Source organism: Accipiter gentilis, chromosome 17, assembly GCF_929443795.1.
Source record: "Accipiter gentilis chromosome 17, bAccGen1.1, whole genome shotgun sequence".
Classification (NCBI taxonomy): domain Eukaryota; kingdom Metazoa; phylum Chordata; class Aves; order Accipitriformes; family Accipitridae; genus Astur; species Astur gentilis.
In genome coordinates this window covers 1,316,744-1,337,212 of record NC_064896.1, presented here as the reverse complement: position 1 = coordinate 1,337,212, position 20,469 = coordinate 1,316,744, and the positions used below count along the sequence as shown (strand labels likewise).

Below are 20,469 nucleotides of genomic sequence, written 5' to 3'. Positions count from 1 at the left end.
TTAGGGCCTAGAGACAGCTTTCTGTACATGTGTAGCTTGGTGTTCTCTAAAATTTGACTGCTTTCAACTGAAGTATTAACCTCTTTGATTTTTAATAAGAGGACTACTGTAATGTCTGTTTTATGAACAGGTATCTGGAAGAGCAGAAGACTGAGAATGGGAAAGACAAAGAACAGAAAGTAACAAATGTTGAAAAAGAAAAAAATAAAGAAAAAGGGAATTTCTCTGAGTTGGGAACAACAGATGGAAAGGCAAAATCTGACTCCTATGCATCCAAAGCTGACTCTGAGAAGGGATACCGTGGCAGCCAGTCACCCAAGCGCTATAAGTTCCGGGATGACTTTGATAAGCTAAAGGTCCCGGAGTTCCACAAGGAAAGTCATTATGGCAAAGAGGAAACAGATGAGCAGGAAAAGAAAGACAAGGCAAAGGGCCGAAAAGATTCAGAATTTGATGATGAGCCCAAATTTATGTCTAAAGTTGTAGCAACGTCAAGTAAAAGTCAAGAAGAGGATAGGCCAGGAAAATGGGAAGGCGTGGTGTTCTTGCCACCTGGAAAAGAGAAGCAAAGGAAACCTGATGAAATGGAGGAGGAAAGCTATTCTGAAAGATCAAAAAAAGAAGAGAGACCAGCATCCAAGAGAGCTGAACCAGGTCACAGGGGCTTTGTTCCTGAAAAGAATTTTAGAGTGACCACTTACAAATCAAGCCAGGAAAAAAGTTCTTCCCCCCCGCCAAGGAAGGCTTCTGAGGTAAAGGAGAAACCAGGCACCAAAGTAGAGGGGCTAGCTCCTGGCAAATCCTCCTTTTCCATTACTCGTGAGGCCCAGGTCAATATTCGAATGGATTCCTTTGATGAAGATCTTGCACGGTAAGTATTTGCTATTTTTTGAGAAGTCTAAATAGTGATTATTTTTTTTTTCCTGTTTCTCTTCCTGAGATCCTCATATGTTTGCCAAGTGTGAGGAAGGCTACATAATATTGCATCACGATTTGCATTTTTGGGGGATAGAGATTAATTTTTTTCTGGTATTATAATACTTGTGTGACCTTCTTTTTGTGGTGGGAGGTTAGAGGGGTTACCAGTTTGCAGATGGTGAAAGTATAGCATGAAGGTTAAACAACTTTTCCTAATATTTTCTACGACTAGATGTAAGATTAGTTCAGAATGTAAATGCTTCTGCATCAGGTTCCATGCTACACCAGGCTCTGGAAAAGAGTTAGGTACTCAGTGGCTTCTTGCTGCCAGAAGCTTAGTGGTATGGTAAAGTTAGTGCCACTTAAATGATATTTGATTTTCTGGAGTATGTTTAAATACTTTTATTCTCAACATAGCATTACTGAAACTGTAGGAAGCTCTGAGTGCCACTTCAACATTGCTTCAAGAAATCGTAAGACAGTAAAAAGTTAGTCCAGAAAATACATTTGTACAGCAGTAGCCCGTAAGTATTAATACGCCTTGTGGGATGTTAGAGGTTAATCTAGAATTTAGAAACAGTAGCAAAAGATCACAGCCAGCCAGTGGTGTAAAAATGGGCTTGTGTTTCGCAGGATGTCAGGGTTTAATACCTGCACAGCCCTCCAAATACAGAATAACAAGTGATCTGAATTATTACAGTAACCTAGATCAGTGTGTTTTAGAGATGTTTAAATAAGCGTCCTGCTCATGCTACTGAATATTCTTAGGTGCCTTCATAATACTACATAAAAAATGCAGTCTGCTTCCAACTTCTGAAACATTAATCACCTTCAACTGCTTCCCTTTACCCTGTTCCTCTATTTCATGTGGTCTGTTCTTTTTCTAGTCCAAGTGGCATATTGGCTCAGGAGCGTAAGCTGTGTCGTGACCTTGTGCACAGCAACAAAAAAGAGCAAGAATTTCGTTCGATTTTCCATCATATTCAGTCTGCTCAGTCTCAGCGAAGTCCTTCTGAACTGTTTGCTCAACATATAGTGACTATAGTCCATCATGTAAGAGGTAGGTCAGAAGTCCATGTATCCTTAGATGAAGGTTCACTCCTCCCTTGCCCAAATAAGTGGGTTTCATGCACTCTGGTTAGTGCTCAAGGAGTTGTTTTCCAGCAGATACGCCATAGATGAGAATAAGAGCCTGATCATGAGTCTTCTTTATTTACATAAATAACTTTTCTTCTGGAAAGGTAGAAGAGGCATTCTTGGTTTTACTTGAGCAATATTCAGAGAGACTGTGACTTAGAATTTGTGTATCCTAGTGAATATGTGACTCACCTGAATAAATTGTTAATTTCAAGATTGAAATTGAAATTTGTCACCAGCATTAGTTAGAACTCACCATCAGTGTGTTTCATGTGTCCTGCATCTGAATTTGACCAAGCTGTATGACTGATCTGCTTTGTCTTTTTTGCAAAAATGGTATTAATATTTTGGCATTATTTACTCAAACCCCCAACAGAGCATCACTTTGGGTCTTCAGGAATGACACTGAATGAACGCTTTACCAAATATCTAAAGAAAGGAATGGAACAAGATGCAGCTAAAAACAAAAAGAGCCCTGAAATCCACAGGTTGGTGCCACTAGACACTGCCTTAACATTTCAGGGGTATTTCAGATTTCCTTCTCAAACTCTGGAATAATTCAAGTATATAATTAGCTTCAGCAAAAAAAGTGGAAAAAATATGGGGAGTTTTAAGTACCTTTGGGAATATTGGTCTCCTTTAAATGACATTTGATCTAAAAACTTCAGATTCTTCTTATGAGCAAGATTATATCTTTGTACTGTCTTTACTTTTAGGAGGATAGATATATCTCCCAGTACTTTTAGAAAACATGGGTTCTCTCAAGAGGAAACGAAAAGTTCCAGAGATCCTGGCTTCAAGGTGAACTGTTACTCTGATTAGTTTAATTCAACAAAATGAGTGCATTGGGCATGAACTTAACAGTGATGTTTTTGTTTAAATTACTCTCTACTTAAGTTTGTGTTTTTCTTTTAAGGATGGGCATAATTCTAAAAATGAACTACAAAGGGTTAATTTTTATTAAAAATGTATCAACAACCTTTGTGAAGTGGTTAGACTATGGTAAATGACCCCAAAGTCAATTGAGGTGAGCTTGAGAAAAAAGAGAGGATTTTTGGAACAAGTGCCCATGATGAGAGAAGAGACTTTTTGTGATATTTTTCTGCTTGTAAGTATTATTAAATCAATTGTATACATGCAATATTTCCAACCATGTTTTCAAAAAGACATGCATGTCAAAAAGAGGAAAGTAAAACTAAATACTTATCTAAACCAAATACACTATTAAGCAGATTATAAATTTTGTTCTAACAACTTACTGTACCATTTCTGTTGATTGCTGTTACTTTAACATTCAGCACTTGTTTTAGTAGATCCAGACCATTTGGAATTTAGTGTATTAGCTTTTCTGAGTAGATGAATGTTAAGCCATTGCAGTCACTGTAAACAACCATAAAAATGGCTTAACGTAAAATGTTTGGGATTTTAACCTTTGTTTATTCACCTTCATACATATTTACGTTGAACATTGAAGAGATTTTAAAAAGTCCTGCTGAAACCTTACTTGTTTCATATTTGTTTTCGATTTTTTCCAAACACACTTGTGGCTTGACATGGACGATGGTGAGATGGATTTGATGGGCCTGAACTCTGAGCATCAGCTTGGCAGAGTGTATTATAAACGTGGTTTCCAAACAGCTCGCCAGCCTTCCGTGAAACAGACGTGCCCTCACAAACCCAAATAGGTGTTTGCTGTACCACATAAGGGAGCTGCTGCTGATTTTGTCACTTATCTGTCATCCATCGTGTTGGGAGCAGTTTTATTCTCAGAGTAGAAATTAAAGCTCTTTGCCTGGGGAAAGTAGAAGAGCAAAATACCAAAACAAAACGCCTGCTCTCACTCCTGCGTTATTTGACATATTTATTTAAACAAAAAAGTGTTTAGAAACTCATGTAAGTAAAAAATTTAATAGCTAGAGAATTACTAATCCTTTTGTATTTAATTCAAGACGATTAATATGATGTATGTTGCATATCAAGTCATACAGTTCCCAAGATTAGTATTGTGTAAGTAAAATAGCAATCGCTGACCACAGCCATGGAGGCTGTATGTTGTTGCTAACAACATCGTGTACAGGCTTCCCGCAGATGTACTGCTACTCAGTTAAATGTTTGTCAGAACCACAGCCACTGTCAATTTGCTGCTCCTGTATGTGCAGCCAGCAGAATCTCATCCAGGTACCGTTGGTCTTAAAGTATACACAGGTAACACAACTTCTCATTTTCCAGAGCAACTATCTTAATCCATTATTTAAGTAGCAATTTAAATAGAGCTGAAAGCAAGCTTTACCAGATATATATTTTTTTTTTTTTTTAATTAACAATGTGAGGAAAAAAAAAGCTAGTTGTTGAGTGTTTTTCATCCAGCTGGTTGGTTTTTGCTTTGTGAAACACCAGGGTCAGCTTGCTAGGATTGTGTGGAGAAATGCATACTTCCATCTGTGCTGACTTCTTGGCATCTTTCATGTGGTGCCTTCCAGTTGAGGGGGAAGGAGTACTATAGGTGACGTCTGCCACAGAGTAAGTCATCTTGACAGACGTATTAAAGGCTACATATCAGTGGGATGTTGCAGTTCTCCCAGATGCACTTGGTTGCTGCATTTCAGTGGCTTCCACCTCTTACCACTTTGATCAGTAATCGCTATCCTAGGTATCTCCAAGCAGCAAACAGCTTTTGCTTCTCCTTAAGTTCTGTTTCCAGACCTGGTGATTAAAATTCCTTCTACCTTGCTAGATTATGTCTGTTGTCAGGATAGTGAGCATGCTGCTGTCCATGGGCTGTTAGACATTTTTGACATGCTGGAGTTCTGATACATAATCAGTTGGATTGGATTTCCAAGTTTTTTCTCATCTCTCTCTGGCTGTGGTGTACAATAAGTGTCAGCTTCTGTGTTTCTCCCTCCCCTATTACCAGGCTATTTATTCTAATGCTGTTTGAAAGAGGAGAATAAAAGTTAAAAAGCAGTAGGAAAATTGAACTCTGACAAATAAAAACTTATTTTAATAGTGCATTATTTTACATCTTAAAATGGATTATTGATTAATATTCAGATAAACTCCTGTTCTCCAGAAGTCTGTGCAGTCAATAGCAAAGTAATGGTGCTAAACTAGTGCACTGTAAACGTTTGTATAAAACTCTCCCCTCTTCCCTGCATTTGTAGGCTGAAGGTAAATATAAGGACGACCCTGTTGACCTGCGCCTTGATATTGAACGCCGTAAAAAACATAAGGAAAGAGATCTTAAACGTGATAAATCCAGGGAATCGGTGGACTCAAGAGATTCAAGTCACTCAAGGGAAAGATCAACTGAGAAAACGGAGAAAAGTCACAAAGGCTCAAAGAAAAAGTATGTAGGAAACCTAATAGCCATTTCCTTCTGCCTTTCATGTTTCTGCTATTAAGGTTGGAGACGACATCGTGTACATACAGTTGTACACCTTTTGACATAACTGCTCCAGTGATGTGAATTATTCCTCTGCGTGTCTTCTTGATATCATTATATCTATCTGAAACACTAAATAATTGTTAAAGGTAAATGAGAAGGCTCCATATGTCAGAATGGGTGAGTCACTTTTCCTTCTTGTTCCTGTTGTGTTATGGAGAACAGCCGTGTTTAAATGACTGCTTTAATGTTAATTTAATCCTTTTCTATTAGCTTAATTTTCTGTTTGACTAAAACTCTGTAGATGCATGCTTATCTCATAGTAGATAGTGTGAACACCTTTGAAAGAAGCAACAAGTTCTTTCTGGAGAAGACTTGGGACCTGTGTTAGATCTGTGTGTTGTAGCTGATCCTGAGCTCTCATTATGGCTTTTGCTTTTTCTAGTAGGAAAAGGAGAGCATTGCGTTTCTCGGGGAGCGATAATGAAATTGTTCTGTAGCAAACAAGTCACAAATGAGTTATTAACCCTCTTGGTGTCCCCCTCACCTCCATTTCCTATCACTGAAACAGGAAACACCGAAGGGTGCGTGAGAGATCCAGATCCAGTTCATCATCATCACGGTCCTCTCATTCAGTCAAAGCGGAGGAATACCCTGAGGAGACTGAGGAGAGGGAGGAAAGCGCCACAGGCTTTGACAAGTCCCGACTTGGGACTAAAGAATTCACTGGTCCAAATGAGAGAGGAAGAGCTAGAGGGACCTTTGTAAGTGTTCTCCACCCACCCTGCCCCAAGTATCAATTCCCAAAGTGGTCCAAAAGTGGCTGTTGTGTATTACTCTTTCACAGTTAAAGCATACCGTAAAGGAGAAACCCCAAAGACATTGTCTGGTTGTGGATGATGAGCCAGAATATGATCGCTCCAGGTGTGGAGCTCAAACCAGGGTGCTGAGAATATAGTCTGGGCAGTTGGACTCAAGATGTATGGAGCGGAATCAACCCTGGAAGCTTTTGTGCTTTAGTAGTTGCTGAGCGACCCCGATGGGCAGCATAATGTGCATCAGTCAGTTTGGGTTAGGCTACCGAAGTGACTCACCTGGTCATAACCATGCTTATTGCTTGCAATTCTTATGCCTTAGTAACATGGATGCCTTATGTGCATATTGTATTTCTCAGACGCTTTCTCTTGAGTGCTCTGGAAATGCCTCTACATGGTCTTAAACAGCTTTATAGAAACTGTGATGCACCATGTGATCAGATGAGCTAGAAAACCCTAAAATGTACTGAGCTCTTACTTCAATGATAGGTTAAAGGTGTTCTTGGATAGTTAGAGAAGTGATGTTGTATCTCTTGGATGCCTTGGAAGCTGTCTGGGGGTGGGAGGGCACTGCCACTGCAACCATTTTATTTTTCTTCTATGTTTTACTGGTGCAGCAGTTCAGAGCAAGAGGGAGAGGATGGGGCAGAGGCAACTTTTCAGGCAACAATAACAGCAACAGTGGTGGCAACAACGACTTTCAGAAGCGAAACAGGGATGAGGAATGGGATCCAGAGTACACACCTAAGAGCAAGAAATACTACTTGGTATGTGTCTTAAGTATTGGAACACATATGTACACTCCAGGTATATCTGGTCTTTCAGAGGTGGAAGCACCAACTGTCATTAAACTATCTAATCCACTGGGTTAAGGCTTCATGTGATACTTCTTCGCAAGAAGCTTCTGGCTCATGACTAAAGAGAACTTGTCTCTGTTCATTGTAGAGTGGTTTGCCACTAAGTGAGATCTTAAAAGCCAGTTAAAGAGCACGTGTTTCACACACACGTGGAAAACACAGCTTAAATCTATTAGTCTGTGTTGCAGATGGCCTGCATTTCTTGGTTCTTCTATCCCCATAAAACATCCAGTTTCCTGGATGGGTTGTTACTGTTTGTTTTTCTTTCTGGTGATAGCAGTCTGCCATACTAACAGGCATTAATCTAAGAGAATTCTGTGTGACTGTGTTCTTTGAAAGAGGGGTAGTTTTAGACAGACACCAACTCATTTTTTCTCTGCCTGATTTGGGGTAGTTGCGATCCCTAGTCTTCTCATTAAATAATGCAGTATTTCAGGTTTATACCTCAAAAAAGAAAGCCTTGGGTTTTTTTGATTTTTTTTTTTTTTTTAAACTGGATTTTTTTTCCTGATCTGGTTGAAGGCAGAATTGTAATTTTTGGGGGTATTCAGTCTCTACACTCTACTTTACATACAGAAATGGATCAATCTGAGCCCAGTGACATGGTCCGTGGCAGCTCGTACCACCTGCATCTGCCTTAGCTCATGGAAAGCATTCCTGAAAGCAGCATGTGTTATTAAACAACCTGAGTACCAGCAATAAGGACCGAAGCTGCCGAAGTGGTTTGATTGGCAAGAAAATAAAAGGGGAAATGTGTAAAGAATATCTAAATAGCGGAGCTGCAGAACCGGTAATGGTACTCCAGGCCTAGACACCTGTCCCCTGCCCACCCCTAAATATTCTATACAGAGGTTCCTGGCCGCAAGGACAGGTTGCCATGCACAAAGGGCCTGTGTAGGGATTGTGCATTCCTGCCTTCATCTGCTGATTTTCTTCCCCAAAACAAGCTAGTATTTCTCTTTAGATGGCAGTATTCACTGTGGCACAAACATGGCAGTGTGGTTTGTGCCACAGGGCTGCGTATCACAAGCCAGAGTTTTCCAGCTTTTATATTGTGAGTAGTCAGTCTGTTTCAACTGATGTTGTTGGCTTCCTCCTGTACAGCACGATGACCGGGAGGGTGAAGGTGCAGACAAGTGGGTGAACAGAGGCCGTGGTCGGGGTGCTTTCCCCCGAGGAAGAGGTCGCTTCATGTTCCGAAAGTCAAGCACCAGCCCCAAGTGGGCTCATGACAAATTCAGTGGAGAAGAAGGAGAAATTGAAGATGACGAAAGCGGAACAGAAAATAGAGAGGAAAAGGACACTTTACAGACAACGGCTGAATAGCCGCAATGTCTGTGTGTTTCCGAGAGCCCTGGCAGGAGGGAAGGGGTTCAGCACGATGCTAGTGCTGGAGATTGTCAGGGCGATCCTGAAGTGCTGAGCAGAGCCCCGGAGAGGAGCTCTGAAACAATCCCGAAGTTAACTGCATTTCCAGAGTTCAGCCTCCCTAAGTGTGGACTAGAACTGATAAATCATTTATGCTTGGATCCACTCGTGGAGTATATCTTCCCAAAGACTTACCTTCTGGACTGAATAAGGTCAAGTACCGGGTGAGATCCTAGATTTTCTCTCATCTGTGACCTTATTGAATGGTCGGTTATTTTTTTGGTAACAGGCTTTGAAGACAATGTGGATTTTGGTTTGTGCCCATCTTAACCCGGTAGTTTTGACATTTTTGTTTCTCTTTTATAATTTGAAATAGTAAAGGTTGGGATTAACTCGCCAGTTCAAATTTTTCTCCCTTATTGTGTATTCAATTTTTTAAATTCATACTCTACTTATTTTAGGCCTTTACGTATGTAGTAACATCAATTAAATGATAATTTTGGAAACAATTCTTGGTTCTTATAAATAAGAAAACAATGAAGCATGTGAATAAACATCTAAATGTTAACTTGTTGGGACCAAACTGCTATGATTTTTTTTAAAAAAACCTTTTTTTTATGTAACAGTTGAGTTTAGAGCCTTTTAAAAATGGTTGTTTTCCTTTTATGTTGAAAGTTAACAAAATTAGCATGGTTTAAAAAAAAAAAAAACAAAAAAACAAACAAAAATAATTACACCCTACTTTTCACCACTGTTTGTGTACACTGTTAGGCCTGGTGTGTGCTGGAGTCCCAAACTGCTTGTAGGCATTTTGTGTATCCTCTTTGCAGCTGGTTGTGAACTTGAGTGCTCTTTCCAAGGTAACATAGTTTTCTAAGACACTTCAGAATTCTACTAGGTTAAAAATATAAAAGGAGATGAGAATTTTTCAATATTTTTTATTAATCTTTTTATAAAAACAAAAGGCAAATCCCTCCTGTGCTGGTTAAGGACGGCCGTTATGATGTATTTCTTTTTATCTTCTACTTAAAAATATTCTGAAGAAGTTTGCAAATAGTTCTCTGGCTGAGTCAGTGAGCCTTCTTGGCAGGAGAGGCATGTCCATGCACCGACGCTGAGTGTGCACGTGCTGTAAAGACACCGCTCTCCCTCTCCTCTCCATCTCTGCCTTCCCTTCCCCAGGATTGCTGTGCTGTTTCCCCACACACACCAACTAGAGTTTGGTTTGTTTTGACTTGAACAGTTCCTGTTTAGCAAAGCCCTGAAGTTTGTTTATGCAAATAAAATACAATAAAATAAGTAGTAGGTGTAACTCAGCTTTGTTTTGTGTTCTGAGTCGGGGGCTCCTTCTGTCGCCAGACGCTTGCCTTCTGAATTAATTGGTGAGGCTGAAAGAACCAAACGCCCGTGGCCAGCCCTGGTGCAGAGCTGCAGAAGAGTTGCTGAGAAGGGAAGGTTTACACACACGATGGTCCTGGCAGAGAGGTTGGACCAGACAGCACTCACCAACGAGGAAGCTCAACCTGGTACCTGTGGGGTTGCCCCCACTGTTAAATAGCAGCAGTTGCAAGCAGCTCCTCGTGGGGTGTCATGCGTGAGAGGTTCCTTTTTTATATGGCTTTCCAGGTGGGCAATGCTGCTCTTGGAAGCAAGTAGGAAAATAGCCCTCGCAACACAAGGGCATGCAGGAGCAGAGTCCTGCAGTTGCCCCTCCAGGAGCTGGCCAGGGGCAAGCACTGCCACGGTGGAGTTTTATTGAGTTACTGCAGGTACAAGAACGCAGTATTTGTTTCACCGTTAGCCTGAAGTGATTGAGTTCATTGCTTTTAGCAACTAACTGATAGCAGCTGATAGACCTTTTAGCCCCTTGGTGTTGGCAGTAACTGCATGGGGGGAAGAGGGGTGATGCAGCCACAGGCCACATTCCCCAGCCCTGCTGCTGGGAGGGATTGTGTCACCCACCAAGAGGAAGACCAGCTCCATCCATGCTCTAAAACTGAACTCCTCACTGAAGATCCTGGCTCTAGGCAGCCCGGCTTTATGCCATTAAACCCCAGTGCTTGTCAAGTGCAGGCAAGCAAGCTGGTCATTGCATTTGCTGGGGCCGGGCAGTAAATGCTTTTCCATTGCTGCTGCCTCAAAGGAAGATTGCTCCTTGCTGTCTGACATCTACAGGGGCTGCTGGCTGTGCAGCCTTCGTGATGGATTTCGGTGTCTGCCTGCACTGCAGAGAAGCATTCCTGGCTGGTGTTGGTTAACAGTGTTGGCTAACAGCAGTTGAGACAGTAATGTGGCTTAACGGTTCGTGTTTCCCTTCACGCTTGAACTTGAGCCCTCGAGCCAACTTGAGACAAAGGGTGCCCAGTGTTCCCAGCTCCTCAGCCTGAGCGGCCAAACCCAGGGGAGAGCAGGGAGAGCACGCTTCCCGCTCCCCAGCAGAAACCGCTCCCCCATCAGCCTTCTCTGCCGCCCTGTGCTGTGGTTCAGCATTGATGTGTCAAATGCATTTGGTCTAAAGGAATATTGGTGCTGTCAGCCGGGACGAGCCAGGGAGCCCTGGGGCCACTACGGATCCTTCTGGCTGCTGCACTCTGCAGGGGGACTTCGGCAGCGTGGCCACATCAGCCCCTTGTGCTTGCGGTTTGTGGGTTTTGGCCCCTCTGTGGTTTAGGTTTCACTTCCCTTTCCAGTCCGAAGGTGACAGACACACAGCGAGACCCGGGTGGCTTCTAGCTGTTGTCCAGGTCCGGGTGTGACGCCTGCCTTAGTGCTTCGCTCCCTGGATTGGCAGCCTGCGCCGGCTGCGCCCGCGTCGGCAGATTTCGGCTGCTGCCTGCACGTGCAGCTCAGGTAGGGATGCACCATGCCCGTGGTGCCAAGAGCTCAGTGCTGGTGCTGGGTACGGCCGTGCCGCACCGTGGGCTGCCTCTGGGTACAGTCCTTGGGGAAGGGGGGGGGCTGGGGCTGCTGCTGGCCCCAGGGCAGCTCGGGGGGCTCTTCTCACCTCGCAGCGAGGGGTCACAGAGCCGTGAATTCCCTCCATGCTCTGCTGCGGCAACTGGAGTTGGCTGCTTCTGCTAAATCCACCATGTAACAGCGATAGCCCAAGCCACGCACCAGCTCAGAGCTGCCGTGAGCACACGTGCCTTCCCCGGCTGGTGGCTGCCGAGCTTGCCGGGTGGGAGAGTTGGGACAAATTCCCTCCAGCTCCTGGCAGTGACGCTGGAGAAGATGGTGAATCGCTCGTAGCGAAGGTGTGAGTGGTAGGAGGGTGCGAGTCAGTGTTCGGGCAGGAGAGAGGCCACAGCAGTGCCTGTGCATCGGATGGGATCGTCCCAGAGGAGACCGAGCCCACGCAAGGCGAGCGGGTGCTCCTTTTTTCCCTGTAACGCTGCGGCTGCAGCTTCAGGTCTCCTCAGGTGCCAGTGCCAGGCGACAGCAGCACCAGCAGCCCTGAACGCCTGGCTCCTGCGTGTCACTGCTGCCACCGAACACCCCTGTGCCGGTGTGCCGGGGTGCCGGCTCTGCCGGGGGGGGCTGGTCCCATCACTGTGGCCATGACCGAGCTCACCCTGCCACGGTCCCGCACAGCCCAGCCCTGGCGATTCCTGCATGGCTGCTTGTGGGGATTTGTCTGTACCCAAGCCTGCTGGCAGCCTCCGGCACAGCCCGGAGGTACCAGAGGAAGAGGAGGGCAGCCCTGTGGGTTTGTCCTCAGCTCCCGGTCCCTTCCTCTCCCCAGCCCTTTCCTTCCATGCAGCAGTTTCGTGACTTCTCCGCTCTGTGCAGCAGCCCCAGCCCTTGTCACCAAGCCGCTCTGCTGCCGTGGGTCCCCAAGCCCACCGCCTGCATCAGGGGGTGCCAGGGCTGGGTGCGGGCACAGGGCAGCCTGGGGGTTGAGCTGGAATTTGGGGCTCAGCCGCAGCTGGGAACCCCCTCCCCGCTCTCACAGCTGCCTGCCCCGACGGTGAGGCCGAGACGCCGCACTGAAGCAGATGCCCAAGCCCTTCCCAGTGCTGGAGGAGAAGGTGAGTGGGGGGTTGGTTTGTGGGGGACACACAGGGCTCTGCAAGCCGGCAGGTGCCTGGGCTTGTCTCTGGCCCCGGCTCGGAGCCGGGACCCTCGTGCCCCGGCAGGTCTCCCATCCCACAGGCAGAGCCGTGGCCGGCGGCGCAGCGCCTGGCACCCGTCTTGCCGCCAGAGCTGGGTGAGTCACCCATTCCCTGTGCTGTGGGCCAGGGCTGTGCCCAAGGTGGGGGGGCTCCCTTGGGCTTGGGGTGCTGGGGGGGCCTGGGGAGGAGCCAGACCCCCCCCCCCCCCCCCCCGAGCCCCATCATCCAATTCCCGTGCAGACCGGGAGCCGGAGCTGTGCCTGGTCCTGTTTGACTACACCCCGGAGCTGCCGGACGAGCTGCCGCTGCGGCGGGGAGATGTCGTCCAGGTCCTCAGCAAGGTGAGGGGGGCGCGGGGACGGGGGCAACCCCGAGGCTGGTCCCCGGAGCTGACGCCTGCCCTCGCCCGCAGCGGACAGAGGTTGAGGGCTGGTGGGACGGGCAGTGCCGGCACCAGAGAGGGCTCTTCCCCAACAACTTCGTGGAGCTCCTGCCGGCGCCGGGGCCCACGGTGAGTGGGGGCTGCACTGGAGCCACCCTGCCCTGGGGCTCGTGCGGCTGGATCCTGCACCCTGGTGGGCTCCATAGAGCCAAACTCTGGTGTCTGTGGGGCCGCGCTGTGTCCCTGCCCGGAGTCCCAGCACGGGATGCGCTCCGGTGCCCCATCCTCACCCAACCCCACTCTCCCACAGTTGAAGCCGGCGACGACGCCATCCCGGGACACGGAGTCCGGTGAGTCTGGCCCCAGCGGCCATCCGGCCCCGGGGGCTTCGGTGTCCCGCCAGGACGGCCGGGCAGCCCCGCGGCCGGGTGCAAGGTGGGTTGGGGCAGCCGGGGGGCCGGCTGTGCCAGGGGGCCGGAGGAGCCCCACGGGGCACGGGGATGCGGCGTGGACCGGCACCGAGGTGCTCTCTGCTTCAACTTCCTACCCAGCGAGGAGCCGATTTCCTCCGGCGTCACGTGCGCGGTGTGGGGCTGTGGCAGCCAGGGGAGTCTGGCACGGCATCGCACCACACGGCCTCGTGGGCAGCCCCGCACCAGCAGGTAGGATGGAGCGGCCGTGGCTCTGGGGGGTCCCGCGCCTGGGGACCATCCCGGTGGCAGCACCTGCGTGGGGCCGTGCTGCTCCGGGGCTGTGTCGGTGCCACAGGAGCTGGGGGAGCTGCTGAGGAGGACCAGGGGCTGGTGGGATGCTGGGCAGCTCTGGGCACCATCAACTCTGCGCCGCTGGGAGTGATGGAGCCCCCAGGACCCGCAGAGCAGCTCCCCGCACCCTTGGGACTGGGCGCCCTCGTCCCCGTCCTCATCCCTGCAGCCCTCATGGCCGCAGCTGTCTCTTTGGGTGGCTAAAACCCACCACAGGCATTTTTGGTGCCCACGAGGCTGCCGTGGCGAAGGCTGTGATGGTGGTGGCAGGGTCCAGGCGGCATCAGGGCTGCTAGCCCGCCACAGGGACAGGGTGGCCCACCGTGAGGAGAGGGTGGTCCATGGGCACATGCCTGTGGCCCGATGCCTCGTATCCCGCTCTGCTGGGGGGACCTGTCCCGGTGGGACCCCAGGGCTTGGCGGCAGAGGGATGCTGCTGTGCCATAGGCGGTGGCGGGATGGCATCCTGCCTGTGCCGCGGTGCTAGAGCTCCGGGGGAGGTTTGCAGCCGCTTGCTCTGCCGTGCACAGAGGAAGCGCCGACCGCAGCGGAGCTGGGTGCGGGGCTGGGTGCAGGGTTGGGTGTGGGGCTGGCAGGAGGGGTGGCTGTCCCCAAACCAGCAGAAAGGGCCCTAGGCACATGGTGCCAGGGGCGGTGGGGCAGAGCCCGCCACGGGGCTGCTCAAGTCCTGCCAAGCATCATCGCTGCCGGCCCCGGCAGGCGTGGGAGACTGTGCTGGCGGGAACCGTGGGCCCAGGAGCACCGTGGGACCGTCTCCCACCGGTCCTGCCTGTGGGTGCCTCATCCCCAGCACCCCCTTGTCCCCCACACACAACCTTGAGCCCCCGGTGCCCCTGGCAGGAGCAGGGTGCAAGGATGTGGGAGTCAGGGATGGAGTGGTCCCTGGAAACCACGTCCTAGCAGGGTGGGGGCTGTCCCACCCAGCCGAAGGGTCCCTGGGAGAGGGACCATAACGAGGATCCTTCCCCCAGCGCCTGACGAGCCCCTTTTTGCTCCCCAGCAGCCTGTAAGACAGTGAAGGACGAGGAGGGGGAGCACCCGGGTGAGTCCTGGGCTGGGGGAGGCGGGAGGGGGACAGGACCCCCATGCCCAGTGCATGTCCCCGGTGCTGGGGCATGGCCGCGCTGGCTGTGCCATGCGGTGCTGGCTGTGCCGATCCCAGCCCCAGCCCTGGTCCTGCTTCCTCTCCCCAGAGTTGCCAGCACCGGTGAGGATGGAGCCGGCTAAGCTCCCCCCCAGCAAGAGGATGGCTCCTGCTCCCCCCGTCCCTGCCAAGGCCAAACCGGCCCCCACACTGGCGAGCAAGTAAGATGATGCACGTGGCCGTGCCGGGGCATCTGGGGCTGCCGCGATGCCCCCAGCGCCGGGGCCGTGCCGGTGTCCACGCTTGGTCCCCGGAGTGGCGTCTCCCCCATGGGAGGGCCGAGCACGGCCCGGCTGTGCCACTTTTTGCCACCTCTGCCGTCCCCAGGCTCGCCGGCCCCCAGCCCTGCGCCTCGGCCGACACGGAACAGGGCAGAGCCGGCGACCCAGGTAGGAGCCGGGTGCCGGCACCGGGCGCTGCAGCCGTCGCGGGACCGTGCCCTGCGCCAACGCCGGGCGCCGATACTCTCTCTTTGGCAGACGCCGACGGCTTCAACATGGTGCCGGTCACCACGGCCAAGCTGAGCCACCCCACTGCCACGCGCCCCCGGGTACCCGGCCAGCGGCCCCCCAGCCTCGCCCTGGGGAGTGTGGGGGGTCCCCACGCCGGGGCCTGCGCCCCTCTCCCCGGCGCGGGGCAGGCGCCCGCTCCGCCATGGAGCACGGAGGTGCCAGCGGCACCGCGGCCGGAGGAGAGGCTGGCCCTGGAGGACCTGAAGGCTGAGGTCCGGTCCCTGCACATCCTCGTGGACCTGATGCGAGTCCAGCACCTGTGAGTGGGGACGGGGTGGGGTGGGGGTGTTGGGGTGCTGGCGGTGGCGGGGGTCCCGCTCGCTGCCCGGTGTGGTCCCGGCTGAGCCGTCCCCGGCGTGTTGCAGGCGGGACCTGGAGGACATGCGGCTGGAGATGTGCCAGGAGCGGGCCAAGCGCCAGGCGCTGCAGGTGAGTCCCTGGCGAGGGGCTGCTCCCGTGTCGGGGTCCCCATCGCCCCCCCCAACCCTCACAGCCTTTCCCCACAGGCGGAGATCGAGCGGGTGAGGAAGGTGCTGCCCTGCTAGCACTGCTGGGGGCTGCGGTGCCCACCCCTCTGTGGCCCCAGGGGTGGCACATGGTGCTGCGGGAGCTGTGCCGGTGCTGTGCCATGTGCCCCCCAGCCCCGCTGCCTCCAGCCCCCTGTTCTGCACCGATTGAGCCCAAACACCCACCCTGCGCCCAGGCACTGCTTTCTGCAGCAACAGCCCCTGCGTGTACAGACATTGTTTCAAATAAACTATATTTTGGGTACGGAGTGCTGCTGGGCTGTGTGGGTGCTGCAGAGGGCAGAGCCCCGGGGCTGCCACGTTCTTATGGGCTTGGGAAGGGCTGGGCTGGTCCTGCCGGGCACAGGGGGGGTCCCACCATGGCACAGGGGGTCCTGCCCTGGCACGGGGGGTCCCACCAGGGCTGGCTCAATGCAGAGCCCGGGGCAGGAGCCTGCAGTGCTCAGCCCCAGGTGCTGGCAGTGGACATGCCAGCAGTCACAGCCAGGGCTGCAGACGGTGACAGCCAGTTCGGGGGGGGGGGGCAAGTGCCCCCCACCATCCCCCTGCACCTTGTCCCAGGCTGGGATGCAGAGTCAGGGCCCGCAGCAGGGCTGGGTCAGCGCCTCCTCCTCATCCTCCAGCCCCCGCACCGTTTCCCAGCCCAGCCCCAGCCCCGGCACATCCTGGCCTCCAGCCACTGGCATGGGGCCGGGAGAACATCTGGAAAACATCTGGATCCTGCTGGCGCTGGCGGCGCGGGGGACCGGCCTGGGAAGGAGCTATTTTTATAAAGTTGTCGGGGAGGGGGCTGGGGAGGGGGCAGCAGGGCCCCCGCACCCCATGGGGCTGGGCCGGTGCAGGGAGCGTGGGCAGGATGCGGCCCAGCCCTGCGGGGAGCAGCCCGCATCCCCGGGGAGCACCCGCCGCCCCGAAAACCCAGCAGGGAAACATCCGCCCCGGCCCCGCCGGGAGGGTGCTGGGTCAGGGCCAAGCGGTGCCGGAAAGGACCCAGCTAATTTTAGTGGGGCCAGCGGGGAGGGAATTGGCCTGGGAAGGCAGCCGCGGCCGGACCCCCCCCCAGCCCCAGTACCGCTTCTGTCGGCTGCTGCAGCCGCCCCGGCATGCAGGACCCCCTTTGGCATGCAGGGTTCCCCCCCTCCAGCCACACTGGGCTCCAGGTAGTGTATAACAGCACCATGTTTTGGGGGGGCAGGACCCCATAGCTTACACGGACGTACAGCCTGACCGCGACCCACGGGGATGGGCCTCCTTGCGGTGCCAGCGCCAAGCCGACGGGGGCCAGCGCCCATGGCCGAGACCGGCAAGGTCTGCCCTGTCCTCGTCCTTGTCTCTGCGGAGTCCCAGGGCAGCTCAGCCGGTGCCAGCAGTCGTACCAATGGCTCAAAAAGTGCCTCGTGTCCCGCAGCGGCGGGGGCGAGTCTGGTCCTGGGGGGGGGGGGAGGGCCCATGGCACTGGGGTCCGGCTGGCAGTGGCGCTCCAGGTCAGCTCCTCCAAACCGGGGGCAGTGAGCAGCCCCCCACCCGCCGTCCTCCTGTCCCCAGACCGCGTCCTAGGCAGCTCCCGGGGGCGTCACGGTGTCGGCTGAGCTATTCCCGGGGCCGGGAGCCAGACACGGTGCCAGGGCATCTGCCCCTGTGCCGGGACTCAGTAGTAGTGGACACGGCCAAGGGTGCCGGTGCCCAGGATGTCGGGCTGCCCGTTGCGCCAGATCTCGCGGATGATGCGCTCGCGCTCCTCCAGCCGCTGCGCCCGCTCCAGCTCCTCCGCCGAGGCGAAGACGTTGACGGCCAGCGCCCCGTCCCCAGGGCCGTGGCTGTCCAGCGGGATCTCGGTCACCGGCAGCAGGGACTCGGATGCTGCACGGTCAACGGTGTCCTCCTCTTCCTCGTCCTCATCCTCGTCCTCCTCCTCGTCCTCGCTGAAGTCCCTTGGGCGGGGTGGGGGGCGCACGGAGGGCCGGCAGGAGAGGCGCAGCACCAGCAGGCACAGGGTCAGCACCAGCCCAAAGCAGACACCCAGCACGAAGTAGAGCCCGAAGCTCTCGGGGTTGGCTGCGGGGAAAGCGGAGGGGATGAGGGACTGGCCCGTGCTTGCCGCAGGGCCCCCGGTGGCCCTAGGGTCCCCCCCCCGGGACATGTCCCTGCCAGGTCCAGGCTGGCTCACCTCGGATGTGCGCATACGCGGCCATGCTGTTGCTCAGCAGCTCCATATCCCGCCTGCGGCTCTCCATCTTGTGCCTGGCCCTGCTCAGCGTCTCCCGCGATGGCACGTGCTCGGCATCTGCAGGACACAGGGGCTGAGCAAGGCGCTACTGGGGGCTGGGGCCTCCCCAGGAGTCCCCCGTCCCTTTTTGGGGCCGTGCCTGGCTGTGACCGTGCCCCAAGGGCTGCCCGCTGAGCCCCGGCCAGGGCAGGGGCTCACTCCCGGTCTGGGCTGCTCCATCCAGGACCGAGCCCCACAAGTGCCGAACTGGAGCCGTCCCGCTCCCACCACCCCTCCATCCTTCCGGCAGGACCGGGACGGATATGGCTCCTCCAGGACACTGCGTCAAGCGGATCTGCGGCACAGGGCCAGGCTTTCCATCCCCTGCCCCGGTCGTGGGCACGGGACACGGGGCCGGGCCATGGGGCTGAGCTCGGTGCTGAGCGGGGCCGGGGTCCCAGCGCACCCTTGCAAGGCCGCCCGTGCCGGCAGAGCCATGGGACACACGGGAGCTGGTGCTGCCGGCGCACGTGCATGCACACACGTGTGCTCCCCTCTCCGTGTTGCTCCCAGCCCAGCTCCAGCCTCGGCTGGTGGCCACGGGGCCCCGTGGCACAGGGACAAGGACCGGGCCATGGTGCAACGGCCGCCAGGTTGGCAGGCAGCGGGGAACACCGCTGAGCCGGGGCTGACCCTGCGCTCCCGCCGCGGCCCCCGGAGCAGGATGAGCGAAGGGCAGGCGCTGGTCCTTCTGCAAGAGGAAAAGCCGCTCGTGCCGCCTCGCTTGGGCCGGCCGCAGCTCCCACGGGAACCTGCCCTGGGGAGCTGGGAGGGGATGTGGGCACCCTGTGCCGTCTCCCTCCGTGACACCCCGTGGGGACAGGGTGCCCGAGCCCCTGATGGGGTGCAGGGGGTGAGCACCTACCTCCTGCCGCCCAGGGACCTGCCTGGCCCCAAGAAGCTGAGCACCAGCCTTGGCACCCCGTCCCTGCCCCAGCGATGCTGGTGTGGGGCTGGGTCCCTCTCAGCTGTGGGGTGCCGCGGCCCCCCCAAGGCGTGGGGCTGGGCAGCGGGCAGGACGGGAGGCGATGCAGTGCCTGGCCCTGGCAGGGGACGAGCTCATTTCCCAGAAAACAGCTCCAGGGAGGGAGGAATGAGGAAAGAAATGCAGAAAATGTGACACATCAGCAGAACCGTCCCCGGACAGTCCAGTGCTGCGGGGCTGCTGCACGTCCCGGGGCTGGGCAGCCCCTCGCAGCAGGACACCCCAAAACACCCCCAGGAGGGTCCTGGTGTCCTCCCTTGCGGATCAGCCCCACCGCCAGCCCCTGCCCCTGCAAGGGGGCCGGCTGGGAGCTGCACAGCCCCGCTGTGGGGCTGGAGGGGCAGAACCCCGCCGTGGGGCTCCAGGGACCCCCCTGGAGCCCCGCCGGTGGCAGGGCTACTGGCGAGGGCACCGCAGGGCTCGCCCCGGGACCACAGGGGGCTCGGCACCCGTGGCTGTGGGCCGTGGCTGGGTGGAGGTCCGGGGCTGTAGCGGGCACGGGGGGTGAGCGAGCCCAGGACAGGCAGAGGGAGCTGGGCCCTGGTGGGTGCTGCGTGCTGGGCAGGAGGGCACCGAGTCCCCACCGCCAGAACCGGGGCTGCCCTGGACCCCCGGGGACACCAGAGCGGGACCACCCCGAGATACGGCTGTGCCTGCGGGCACAGCCCCAGAGCGCTCAGCCCTGTGTCCCCGAGCTCCGAGTCCCCAAGCACCCAGCCCCGCATCCTCAACCGCTGCGTCCCCGAGCTCCGCATCCCCGCGCACCGAGCCCCGCGCCCTCAGACCCCACGTCCCCACACGCTGGTCCCCCCTCCCGCGCAACGCCGGAGCATCTCAACCAGGGGACGGGGCAGATCCGCCACATCCCGCCGTGGCCGTCGGGGCTGGGTGGGTGCTGGGGTCCTTTGGGGTGCCCCGTCCATCCGCCCCGCGGTCCCCTTCGGCCCCTGAGCCCCCTGTGCTGGTGCCCAGGGGCCAGCGGGGCTGGTACTCACCAGGGTGGTGGGTTGCCCCGAAGCGGGGCAAGAAGGCGAGCGGCGGCGGAGCCCGCTGCACTTTGGCTGGAGAGAGGGAAGAGAGAGAAAGGTCTGTTTAGCATTAACGCCGCAGCAACAGGAAATAGTTTGGAGGCGGCTGGCGGTCAGCGCTCCCCGCCGGAGCCAATGGCAGCCCCGTCCCGACGCCGAACGAAGCACGGGGCCGGGGTTCGTCCCGCTCCCCCGGGACGCTGGGCTCGGCCCTGCTGCGGAGCCGCCCCGGAGCAGGGAGTGTGGCTGTG

The 20,469-nt window shown here is 54.7% G+C and overlaps 3 protein-coding genes across 7 annotated transcripts in view; 2 read left to right on the top strand and 1 right to left on the bottom strand.

Annotated features, from left to right (window-relative positions):
* THRAP3 (thyroid hormone receptor associated protein 3) overlaps window positions 1-9,789 on the top strand; it is a 35,608-nt gene extending 25,819 nt beyond the window's left edge. Inside the window, exons 6-14 of one of the 3 annotated variants that reach the window (XR_007508463.1) lie at window positions 131-871; window positions 1,806-1,978; window positions 2,432-2,543; window positions 2,772-2,856; window positions 5,217-5,401; window positions 6,009-6,201; window positions 6,870-7,019; window positions 7,686-7,899; window positions 8,214-8,303. Coding sequence is in view for 2 of the 3 variants with exons in the window: in XM_049819891.1 (XP_049675848.1) it covers window positions 131-871; window positions 1,806-1,978; window positions 2,432-2,543; window positions 2,772-2,856; window positions 5,217-5,401; window positions 6,009-6,201; window positions 6,870-7,019; window positions 8,214-8,435 (1,861 nt within the window). In the remaining variant the exon portion in view is untranslated. Of the gene's footprint in view, window positions 1-130; window positions 872-1,805; window positions 1,979-2,431; window positions 2,544-2,771; window positions 2,857-5,216; window positions 5,402-6,008; window positions 6,202-6,869; window positions 7,020-7,685; window positions 7,900-8,213 lie in introns of all 3 variants that reach the window. The other 2 variants (XM_049819892.1, XM_049819891.1) reach the window with 2 other exon arrangements.
* A 1,325-nt stretch (window positions 9,790-11,114) lies between these two features.
* SH3D21 (SH3 domain containing 21) lies at window positions 11,115-16,132 on the top strand. Of its 2 annotated transcripts, XM_049820256.1 has the most exons (12): window positions 11,115-11,327; window positions 12,430-12,505; window positions 12,630-12,684; window positions 12,830-12,930; window positions 13,002-13,100; window positions 13,282-13,633; window positions 14,757-14,798; window positions 14,950-15,061; window positions 15,228-15,289; window positions 15,380-15,671; window positions 15,778-15,841; window positions 15,919-16,132. In XM_049820256.1, the coding sequence occupies exons 2-12, from the start codon at window positions 12,473-12,475 to the stop codon at window positions 15,955-15,957; spliced, it is 1,251 nt and encodes a 416-aa protein (XP_049676213.1). In that variant the 5' UTR covers window positions 11,115-11,327; window positions 12,430-12,472; the 3' UTR covers window positions 15,958-16,132. The 2 variants fall into 2 exon arrangements, with proteins under 2 accessions (XP_049676213.1, XP_049676212.1); XM_049820255.1 differs by having other exon boundaries at window positions 15,228-15,671.
* Window positions 16,133-16,675: 543 nt separating this feature from the next.
* On the bottom strand, window positions 16,676-20,298 carry EVA1B (eva-1 homolog B). Of its 2 annotated transcripts, none has more exons than XM_049821148.1 (3): window positions 20,186-20,298; window positions 18,107-18,223; window positions 16,676-17,994 (listed from the first exon to the last, which is right to left on the bottom strand). In XM_049821148.1, exons 2-3 carry the CDS (start codon window positions 18,171-18,173, stop codon window positions 17,588-17,590), a joined length of 474 nt encoding a protein of 157 aa, XP_049677105.1. In that variant the 5' UTR covers window positions 18,174-18,223; window positions 20,186-20,298; the 3' UTR covers window positions 16,676-17,587. The 2 variants fall into 2 exon arrangements, with proteins under 2 accessions (XP_049677105.1, XP_049677106.1); XM_049821149.1 differs by having other exon boundaries at window positions 18,107-18,226; window positions 20,217-20,290.
* Between the last annotated feature and the right edge of the window lie 171 nt (window positions 20,299-20,469).